The sequence below is a fragment of the Mizuhopecten yessoensis genome, unplaced genomic scaffold (genome assembly GCF_002113885.1).
Source record: "Mizuhopecten yessoensis strain PY_sf001 unplaced genomic scaffold, ASM211388v2 scaffold321, whole genome shotgun sequence".
In the NCBI taxonomy this organism is placed as follows: domain Eukaryota; kingdom Metazoa; phylum Mollusca; class Bivalvia; order Pectinida; family Pectinidae; genus Mizuhopecten; species Mizuhopecten yessoensis.
The window spans coordinates 87984-100040 of NW_018403488.1; the positions used below are offsets into that span (position 1 = coordinate 87984).

Here is a 12057-nt window from a genome sequence, read left to right on the forward strand (position 1 = left end):
CCCCCCCCCTTTTAGGAAATCCTGGATCCGCCCCTGAGTTATCATATCAAAGTCTGCCACTGAGGACGGTTCCATCTCGGAAGTCTTACTCATCTCATCCATATACAAGACAGACAAAGGGAACGAAAATATACCGCACGTATAGCGGATGGCTAACCATCGGACCGGTTACAAAGTAAACAAAGAAAAACAAAGCAAAAAAAACCCGATCCAGGAGAAACCGACAGAGACCTTATGGATGTAAAATCCAGGAGGAATTGCCTACAGGTTCGCCTATAGAACGAAGTAGATTTCGGCAGAAACGCAAACAAAGAGTGAAAATCAATGGCCTCGAGGCCGATTCCGAAGCCCTCCCAAGCAACAGAATGACCCAATACTTCGTTTAGCTGAACAATGGTCAAGAGTACGAAATAATTAAATCAGAACGGCCAATAATGTCTTGTTGTTATACTGTGTATAAAACAGCTTGATGTGTTATAATTAGTGGACTAAGTGAAGTGTTGTTATACTGTGTATAAAACAGCTTGAGGTGTTATATTTAGTGGGCTAAGTGAAGTGTTGTTATACTGTGTATAAAACAGCTTGAGGTGTTATCATTAGTGGGCTAAGTGAAGTGTTGTTATACTGTGTATAAAACAGCTTGAGGTGTTATAATTAGTGGGCTAAGTGAAGTATTGGTATACTGTGTATAAAACAGCTTGAGGTGTTATAATTAGTGGGCTAAGTGAAGTGTTGTTATCCTGTGTATAAAACAGCTTGAGGTGTTATAATTAGTGGGCTAAGTGAACTATTGGTATACTGTGTATAAAACAACTTGAGGTGTTATAATTAGTGGACTAAGTGAAGGATTTAGAAACCTTAAGATGATGATCAAACAGATGTTTAATTAGTGAATACAACAAACTGATATATTTATAATTGTCTACACAAAACCTTTGGTTTATGATCAAAATGTCTGTTTCTGCTAAATTGTTTTGGTCGTGTCAATTAAAAAGAAACCTACAAGTAACATTCATAAAAAGCATAAGTTTGAATTTATAACAATGAACCCTACTTAAACACAAATTTAAATATCAGGACTACGTTTCTCCAAAAAAAAATAATTAATCCATCATTGCCTGATCTACAAAATGTAATATTATTATTGTTATCTAATGACCCACAGCTTTTGCAGGAATAAGCCTCTTTATTATAAAGTCATTTGAACTGAGGAAGGCAGGCTTGCAGAATGCATAAGTATCTAGTTTTTGCTGTCCATTATTTAGTATCAATGTTTGTTTGATGTTTGCAGCTCGATCCTTGTAAATTGGATGTAAAATGCAATAAAGATGATTGATTGTATAATATTATCATTTATGTTCATGCATTGTGTGCTTCGGTCACCTTGACTGCAGGTGTGCTTGACGTTGAAAAAAGCCGTGAAATCTGGCTAAAATTATGCAGAATTTACGCGTATATGCTGTGTTTTACATTTTGATTTCCACCAAACCGAATCGTACAATAACGAGAGTCTGGCATTGAAAACCTTCAGGTGTGCCACGTTACATCTAGTGTAGACAATGTAAAACGCTTAACAATACGAGTCCCCGACTTACGATGAATGTATATCACGATAAACGGGTTTATAGATGTACCTAACGAATTCTTGAGTTAACGATCAGCTGTGAAAAAAGTAACGATTTTGAGTTTCCTCTGAACTTTTGTCCACCTCGACAAACCGTACGTTCTGTTACCTCTGTTTACACTGTCTCTAGTCTCCCATTACTCTACGTAGTGTAAGATGTTATGCGTGATAGGGTCACACAGTCCTGATCAAGGAGTGTCGGGCGGTGACCTTTCTGGACAGGGATGCTGTCAATCTACAAACCACTGTAATTAGCCTATACAGGTGTTAGAGATTGTCCGAGAGTGCTTTATTCCGTTAACAAAGTGCTAATAAAGGCAATTGTGTGTCGTTCAGTTCATTGTGTGTCAGTGTAGTTGGATGAAAGACATACAAAGTTGTTAACCGTAAACTCCCACCGAACTTTTATATTTACTCACAACTGTTCCTCTTCGTTAACTCTTGCGTGCCTTGTGCTACGCCCTCACTAGTGACAAGTGATGCGTGTCAAGACAGGTAACAGGCAAGCTTTAAACTGTTTGTTGACGATCGTTTTTCGGAAGGTACATCAAGCCGGAAGCGATTAAGTAACTACAGGTCACATATAAACAGTACAAAACTCCTGATTACTGACCACTACATCGGACTACGGAGGTTATTGTCGGACTAGAGAGGTCAGGAAATGGCACAGATTCCGGAGAAAGACAATGAGGTACGTGTATCACCTTAATAATGTACGTGAGCTGTGTGGTAGTCTTAAAAGATGAACATGTAATACTGAAAAGGAGCTCTAATGTATACTGACATGTCTACTTTGAATATATGGGCACTGGAGTTTACTGACAGATGTACAGCAGATATATGGGCACTGGAGTTTACTGACAGATGTACAACAGATATAGGGGCGCTGGAGTTTACTGACATATATACTACAGATATATGGGCACTGGGGTTTACTGACAGATGTACAGCAGATATATGGGCACTGGAGGTTACTGACAGATGTACAGCAGATATATGGGCACTCGAGTTTACTGACAGATATACGGCAGATATATGGGCACTGGGGTTTACGGACAGATGTACAACAGATATAGGGGCGCTGGAGTTTACTGACAGATATCCATCAGATATATGGGCACTGGAGGTTACTGACAGATGTACAACAGCGTTTACTGACAGATGTACAACAGATATATGGGCACTGGAGTTTACTGACAGATGTACAGCAGATATATGGGCACTGGAGTTTACTGACAGATATACGTCAGATATATGGGCACTGGAGTTTACTGACAGATGTACAACAGATATATGGGCACTGGAGTTTACTGACAGATGTACAACAGATATATGGGCACTGGAGTTTACTGACAGATGTACAACAGATATATGGGCACTGGAGTTTACTGACAGATGTACAACAGATATATGGGCACTGGAGTTTACTGACAGATGTACAACAGATATATGGGCACTGGAGTTTACTGACAGATGTACAACAGATATATGGGCACTGGAGTTTACTGACAGATGTACAACAGATATATGGGCACTGGAGTTTACTGACAGATGTACAACAGATATATGGGCACTGGAGTTTACTGACAGATGTACAACAGATATATGGGCACTGGAGTTTACTGACAGATGTACAACAGATATATGGGCACTGGAGTTTACTGACAGATGTACAACAGATATATGGGCACTGGAGTTTACTGACAGATGTACAACAGATATATGGGCACTGGAGTTTACTGACAGATGTACAACAGATATATGGGCACTGGAGTTTACTGACAGATGTACAACAGATATATGGGCACTGGAGTTTACTGACAGATGTACAACAGATATATGGGCACTGGAGTTTACTGACAGATGTACAACAGATATATGGGCACTGGAGTTTACTGACAGATGTACAACAGATATATGGGCACTGGAGTTTACTGACAGATGTACAACAGATATATGGGCACTGGAGTTTACTGACAGATGTACAACAGATATATGGGCACTGGAGTTTACTGACAGATGTACAACAGATATATGGGCACTGGAGTTTACTGACAGATGTACAACAGATATATGGGCACTGGAGTTTACTGACAGATGTACAACAGATATATGGGCACTGGAGTTTACTGACAGATGTACAACAGATATATGGGCACTGGAGTTTACTGACAGATGTACAACAGATATATGGGCACTGGAGTTTACTGACAGATGTACAACAGATATATGGGCACTGGAGTTTACTGACAGATGTACAACAGATATATGGGCACTGGAGTTTACTGACAGATGTACAACAGATATATGGGCACTGGAGTTTACTGACAGATGTACAACAGATATATGGGCACTGGAGTTTACTGACAGATGTACAACAGATATATGGGCACTGGAGTTTACTGACAGATGTACAACAGATATATGGGCACTGGAGTTTACTGACAGATGTACAACAGATATATGGGCACTGGAGTTTACTGACAGATGTACAACAGATATATGGGCACTGGAGTTTACTGACAGATGTACAACAGATATATGGGCACTGGAGTTTACTGACAGATGTACAACAGATATATGGGCACTGGAGTTTACTGACAGATGTACAACAGATATATGGGCACTGGAGTTTACTGACAGATGTACAACAGAGATATGGGCACTGGAGTTTACTGACATATATACAACAGATATATGGGCACTGGCGTTTACTGACAGATGTAAAACAGATATATGGACACTGGAGTTTACTGACAGATGTACAACAGATATATGGGCACTGGAGTTTACTGGTTGGTTGGTTGGTTGAAGGGTACGGGTTTCATCTCACTGACGGAAGTCGGTGTTCTGTCGGCGTGAGGGAAATTGCCTTACCTCGTACATCGTAGGTAACCTACCCTCGTACATCGTAGGTAACCTACCCTCGTACATCGTAGGTAACCTACTCTCGTACATCGTAGGTAAACTACCCTCGTACATCGTAGGTAAACTACCCTCGTACATCGTAGGTAACCTACCCTCGTACATCGTAGGTAACCTACCCTCGTATTCCAGGTACAAAACTACTCCAAACATTTCTTTTAATTAACCTGAGCCCACTGCATCCGAACTTTTTAACTAAGAGCAAACGCAACAGCAGCTGAATTTTAAGTATGTCCTTGCTCTACATCCCACTACAACCATGGTCGAGCTAGACAGTTGGCGATCGGTATATTATCATAGTATCAACACTGCAATTGCTTCTCATGAATGGTCATACTATTGATTAGGGTGTGAATTAAAGATAGTATGGAATCTGCAGGAGACTGCACCGGACAAAGGGCAAATTAAATGTAGGCGCATCTGATTCACGTTCGGTATTGGAAAAATCTATCAAAATATGATTAGAAACAAGGCTGTATTTCTTGATTCCAAAGTATAAGTTGTAGTGGTGTCTGTAGACAAAGTATTGATAACCTTACCCTTGTCTACACACTATTACATACCCTTTTTTGCAAAAGTAACTTAAGTGATGCTTAGATATACATTTGTAGCTAGCTAGATAGCAAAAGTGATTATTGGAATGGGACAGAACCCGCGTCAAAGATGCTTAGATATAGCTAGCTAGATGGCAAAAGTGGTTATTGGAATGGGACAGAACCCGCGTCAAAATATGACATCAGTGATGAGCTAGATAGCAAAAATGGTTATTGGAATGGGACAGAACCCGCGTCAAAGTATGACAATGCCAGTTAGGGCTAACGCTTTATAAAATAATCAATAAAGTACAGTATAACATCTGATTATTTTTTCAGTCCGTCTAATCAAAGAATAAAAATCAAATGTTGTGTAAAAGTACCCACTCACGATTAAAACCAGACACTGTGTGACTTGTAAATTTGCCCTAATTGACATAAATGAACTTTGGTCAGGCAGACAAAACTGCTGGCAGTTTTGTATTACATACAATGGAGTGATAGCAAGAGTTTACAATTCCATTTTTGTTGTCGAATTTTGCGAGGAATTCCACGTCTCCACACCCCTATCCCCATAGAGTTGTAGCGGAACTAGACTGAGTCGATCGTCGGCGTCGAGGTAGCTCAATTGGTAGAGCGTCCGTCTAGAGTTCGGAAGGTCCCATACTCGAACCCCGGTGTTACATTTCAAGCGTTTGGTGTATGCTTGACAAGGGGATACCCGGACCTTGGTTGTAAATAGTTGTGTTTTTGGCGGCGAAGACTTAGAAAAACGAAGGAGGAATGCAGCGTAACTGGACTGGGTCGATCGTCGGCGACCAGGTAGCTCAATTGGTAGAGCGTCTGTCTAGAGTTCGGAAGGTCCCGGGTTCGAACCCCTATCTGGCCATGCATTCCTGTTACAGAGTAAAGATGGTACGATACCATCATCTAAGCCGAACTCAGCTGAGTTTGCAGTCTATACTATATTACCCTAAATCTTACATATGAACAAATTAATGAAATTATTAGTCACAACTCATACAAACAACACAAAGTATGGTTTTATAAAAGTTAGATTTTTAAGATCACTTGCAAGTAGGACTCATAAATAATTGGTAGCCAAAAAAAACTAGAGATCAGTTTGATTTTTAGTAACACGTAGCTTTTTTCATTAAAACATTCTTTTATAAATAGAAAAAAAAATGTAACCCCAAAATGTATGACTAGGGGTACTTAAAGTTTCTACACCGCCTGCCATACTTTGAGACACTGACCAAGTTTGAGTTACGGCTGTATAGTTACATGTAGTCTGACAGTAGTGACATCTCCAGCCGGACGAGTGGTTTCTAAAGAACGAAAGCCCTATTGACTAGTCTAAAGTTATATTGTTTATCTTATTGAATAGTATTGGCTTAGTGGAGTTTGCGAATGGACGAGTAAAAATTGGAAACTACTATCCTAACTGATTAGTGGTTTTCAGAATTAATTTCTACCCCTGCGGATGCTAGATTTTCCTGGCATTCAAAGTTGATAACGGTATAGTTAATTTGTTATATTAGATGACACACACTTTCCTTACATTCTCATTGGTTGAGTCATACCTTAGTGGGGTCGGCGACATTTTTTTATATTAACTCAGTGTAACTATTTTAAGACACAAGTGGATTCTCACTTGACGTCAATTCAATGGTAACGTCACAGTGCTCTCTGCCAAATGCAGCACTTTCCTCCGTACAAGTTCGACCAAGACAATAGTTTGCATCTAATAAATCAATTAAAGATTTTACTTTCTCGTGTTTATAAAACCACATGTTCACCTCAACAAAAGTCCAAAAATTAAAATTAAAAAAAGTAAAGTTATAATGACCGGCTTTAATCAAAATTACGTTAGCTAGTTACAACACATTATGTATGGCGTCATCAGAACCATACTAGATAACATACATTTTCCCTCACATTCTCATTGGTTGAGTGCATTCCCTGTATTTAAAGCAAGATATGATTTGTTAATTTCGATGTATTTCTGGGGAGGGGGTGTCAGAAGAAGCTTAATTTCTCAGAAAAAGCTGGAGTTGTTGAATCCATACGTATTACCGGAAAGTATAAGTTGTTGACTATGTGTTACCAGTAGGTTGCTCGGTATCATCAAAACAAAATCTACACAGTCTGGACTTATGTAGTGATCTATCCGAATGATCTATCTGGTGAATAAAATTAGTCACCTAGCCGATGCAAATAGCTGAAGTTTGTAAAACTACACATGGATGCCTTACTGCAGTTACCTTCAACAAACCTGTCATACATCAACTGTAACACGTTATCTTCTGTCACAGATCACAGAAACAGCCGTGACAGTAGACGCCGGATATGATCAGAAAGGAGCAAAGGAGAAAGGCGGGGGCTCTGTGGACACTTCCGGTAAATTGTCGGATCTGCTGTACAGTGTGGAGGAGGTACCCCCATGGGGTCTTTGTATCCTCTTAGGATTTCAGGTAAGGGGCACCAGTGGGGAATCGGTATCTTGTAAGGATTTCAAGTAAGGGTCAAGAGGCGTTTATAGAGATGCATGGAGAGTTGCGCAAAGCCACGAAATTCTGTGAGAGATTGATAAATTAGTAAAAAAATAAAAGGACAAGTTTGTCATCTGCTTTATTTTGCGACGCTACTTCATCCTCGTATTTTCTAGAGAGCCCCTGGATAGTGGAAATGTAGATAAATTACCCGGAGAAACTCGAGCGCGAGAGTTAACACGAAGTTTCATGTAGAGCTTGTCTGATGTTACAGCACTACCTAACAGCATTCGGAGGGATCGTGACAGTACCCCTGATTCTGAACGGAGTGTTCTGTATAGCGGAGGATAGGGTCGGTCTAAGTGAACTCATCGGCACCATCTTCTTCTGTTCCGGCATGGCTACGCTTCTACAGACAACTCTGGGAGTCAGGTCAGTATTCTGTGATTCTTCAGGCCCCGTCATGATCACTATTGCAGACCATCGTGAGAGTTAGATAAGTATTTCTTATAAAGATCCGATATGTATTGATTCTATGATATTTGTTCGGAATAAGATTTTCTGTTGAATGAAAATCTGGTAAAGAATCCTTTCACTTGATAGTCGTCTCACAAAAGTTAAAAAGACGGTGAATACATCTGTTAAACTGATTATACATCGTATAACTCCATTTATAGTAAAGAACAGATGCGTCATTTAATTGTTTAATTGAAAAGTCAAAAGCGCATGTTCACAGATTAATGGATGGGACTAACCTACCCAACCGATCCATCACTGTTGATATGCGCTTGTGACTTTGCAATGAAAACGATTCTATGGCATATTTACCAGAACGTCTTTCCGGTGACATCAGTAATATTTATGAAAATGAACTGTTTTTAGATTATATTAACTGACTGTAACTTTTGTAACGAGAACCGACCGGGATTGATTAAATACTGGTTTCCTAGAACATAAAGCAAAACACGGTTCAAACAGTATATACAATGTATTTACAATATTCATCACACAAAATCAGAATGGCTCTCTCTCACTATCAACTCGCTAACGAATGACATGTAATAGGTACATATATATAACTAACTGATATTACAAAATGCCATATCAACACCCTAAAGTCTCTGTAGCTTGTTGGGAGCTGTTGTGTCGTCTCCATTGTTGATGACGCCGTCCTCCCTTAGACTTCACTTGTCCAATCTCAGTGAAGTCCCCTCCAAGCTCACAAACACATATAGAACGTAGCGGGTCACACAGATCCAGCAGGTACAGGTCACACATACCAGTGAAACATAAACAGGTCACACAGACCAGTCAACTGCAGGTCACACAGACCAGTCAACACTCAGTCACACAGACTAGTTGGACACAGGTCACACAGACCAGCCCAATGTACGGGTATAAAGTGTTACCCTCTCCATGGCCACACAGGTCCAGGTAAGTATATACATTGTTCATTGTTCAAGTTCTTTATTACTTTTAGTCGGTTGACTTATCAGTCATAACATATATACAAAACAATACAGAGACAACATACAATATGATACACACACACACACACACACGCACACACACTCACCTACACACACACACACATACACAACTCAACTTTTATTCCTTAAGTTTGACAACTTATTGGATAACTATACTTTACAATAAATTACAAATGATATATACGTATATGCAATCAACACTCATTATCACTCCCACATCATTATTGTGCATTCAACAATCATTAACGCTCTCGCATCATCATCATCATCATAACCATCCTCTTCATCATCATCATCATCATCATCATCATCAGCATCATTAACATCTGACATTAACAACAACAACATGTAATCCGTAATGATACAAATGTCAATAATACATAAATAGACATTTATATAAATTATATTGATGTGCATGTTTACGTCACTCGTGCCTTATTTGCCTCAAAAATGTATCTAGCAAGTTTACGAATAACGCTGATATTATCAGCACTTAGTAACTGTACAAGTTTAAACATTGAAGGATTTCGCCAGTAATATGGTTTTATGTATTTTACTCTCAGAATATGAAAATTGTTACATATTAAAATAAAATGATATTCGTCTTCAATATCTGAAATGCAGCTCATACAGTGTCTTTGTTCTCTCGTTATGTTATTGTATCTACCAGTCTCAATAGCTAAATTATGTGCAGAAAGACGAAGTTTAGATAAACAGATCCGGTATTTCATTGGAATATACTTTGTCAAATAGTATTGAAGAGTATGGTGATTTGCTAAGTGCTTATATAAAATACATTTAGGTGAGGTTTCTAATAGCCCTCTCAGATATTGTTGACTTTGATCAAATATTCTTTGCTTTATCATGTACAAAATACTTTTATGGTTATATGAATAATAATTTGTCCATACATCTGCGAATCCGAGAGAAAAAAGACAATGTTTGACATACTTAACCCAGTTAAAGCAATTGCCTGTATTGCTACTACTTAAAAAGGAATACGCAGTTTGCAAAATACAATTTTTCGAATCCATTAGTTTTAACCAATATTTTATCATTCTGAATTTTCTTATATTTTCCAAAGGATGTCGACCTAATTCAAAATAAACCATTGCGTTGCAAGTCGACTTCTTAACTTTTAAAATCTTCTTACAAAAGTGTAGGTGTAACCTCTCAATATCCGTACCTTTTGTAGATCCCCATACTTCACATGCGTAATGCAATATACTACAAACATACGTATCAAATAAATGCAATAACGTTGTACAGTTTAGGCTCAAGTTAGAAGAGCTTGAAAAAAGAGCATACATGGCCTTTCTTCCTTGGTCAGATAACTGTTTCTGTATATGATTAAATTTATTATTGAATTTCAGTTTTACTCCTAGGTAGCTGAAAACATCTACAACTTCCACCTCCAAACCATTATACATCCATCTTTCTCTATCTCGTATACTACCACCGTTTCTAAATACAACTACTTTGGTTTTCTCAGTGTTAACTGTTAATTTCCATTTAGTAGAATACACATTCAGATTATCTAAAAGACTCTGTAAACCTTCAATAGTTTCGGAAAACAATACTAAGTCATCTGCATACATTAACAAAAACAAACTTAATTCACCAAAGTCATAGTCCGTTGCACCATTTTCAATAAATGAGGTTTCAAAATCATTAACAAAAACTGAGAACAATAAAGGCGATAATATTTCCCCTTGCATTAATCCAACACTGCACTCAAAATAATTAGAACATTTACCGTTAGTTGATACACAAGATTTAACTGATTTGTAAAATGATTTAATGACGGATAACATTTTCCCACGAATACCAAGCTTAGTCAGCTTACGCCATAAGCTTAATCTATCAACAAAATCAAACGCTTTGCGAAAGTCCACAAAGCAACAGTACAAACGTTTCTTTGAAGATAAAGTTTTCGTTATAATAGAATGTAATGCGAAAATTGCATCAATCGTACTAAGTTCTGGACGAAATCCGAATTGCGCATCAGTAATAAGGTCATATTTTGTACACACATCTAAAATACGTTTATTTAGTACAGAGGTAAAAAGTTTACAAAGACAACTAATTAAACTGATACCTCTAAAGTTATTAGGGTCATTTAAAACACCTTTCTTATGGACAGGAATAATTATGGCTGACGACCAATTAGAAGGAAAATAACCAGATTCTAGTATAGAATTAAACAACGTAGATAAAGTTGGAAGAAGTAATTCCACGCCAGCTTTTAAACATTCATTTAACAAACCATCAGGTCCATGTGATTTACCACATTTCAATTTCCGAATAGCATTTTTTACTTCTTGTAACGAAATAGGAGCATCTAATTCCTCAAAAACAGTGTCATAATCAGTAAGAATAAAATCGTCATGATGGACTGGATCATTATTTTGTTGTACAGAAGACAGGTTTTTGAAATGATTGAACAGTTGATTACCATTACACATTGGTGTTTTAGCTTTCTTCTTACCAAATTTCTTATAAAAAGACCCGGGGTTATGTTTTCTCATATACTCCAACATATCACCTTCTGCGCTCAAATATTGCCTCTTAAACTTACTTTCCAGGATTTTGTACTCTTTTTTCTTACGGATAAGAAGAGTGTGTGTCCAGTAACATTTGTTAATGTTGAAATTCTTTAAAGCAACTAAATATTGTTTACGTAGAGCTCTAACACGATCATTAAACCAGGGCTTATCTTCGGAACTAGAAAAGGTGTGGGTGTCAACTTTAACAGGGGGCTTATCAGTGTTATTTTTGGGCGGTTTTCTTAGAAAAAATGGTTTCATAGTCCCTAGTAAAACATCAGTAAAATTACTTACACAGGTATCAATAGAATATTGATTTAATTCATCATTGATTAAAACTGATTTCTTTATTAAGTCTAAATTAACTCTTACAGATTCGATAAATTGATGTTGGTACTCCTCCTTCCATTTATACACAGGTCTATCATTAGAATTGTCATCATCATA

General features: G+C 37.9%; 1 protein-coding gene across 1 annotated transcript in view; it reads left to right on the forward strand.

Moving 5' to 3' along the window:
* The first annotated feature begins 2119 nt into the window (after positions 1-2119).
* Positions 2120-12057, forward strand: part of LOC110446361 (solute carrier family 23 member 1-like) — a 30951-nt gene continuing 21013 nt past the window's right edge. The window contains exons 1-3 of the mRNA XM_021491481.1: positions 2120-2315; positions 7398-7556; positions 7849-8006. Coding sequence (XP_021347156.1) covers positions 2286-2315; positions 7398-7556; positions 7849-8006 — 347 coding nt within the window. The 5' untranslated portion in view covers positions 2120-2285. The remainder of the gene's footprint in view (positions 2316-7397; positions 7557-7848; positions 8007-12057) is intronic.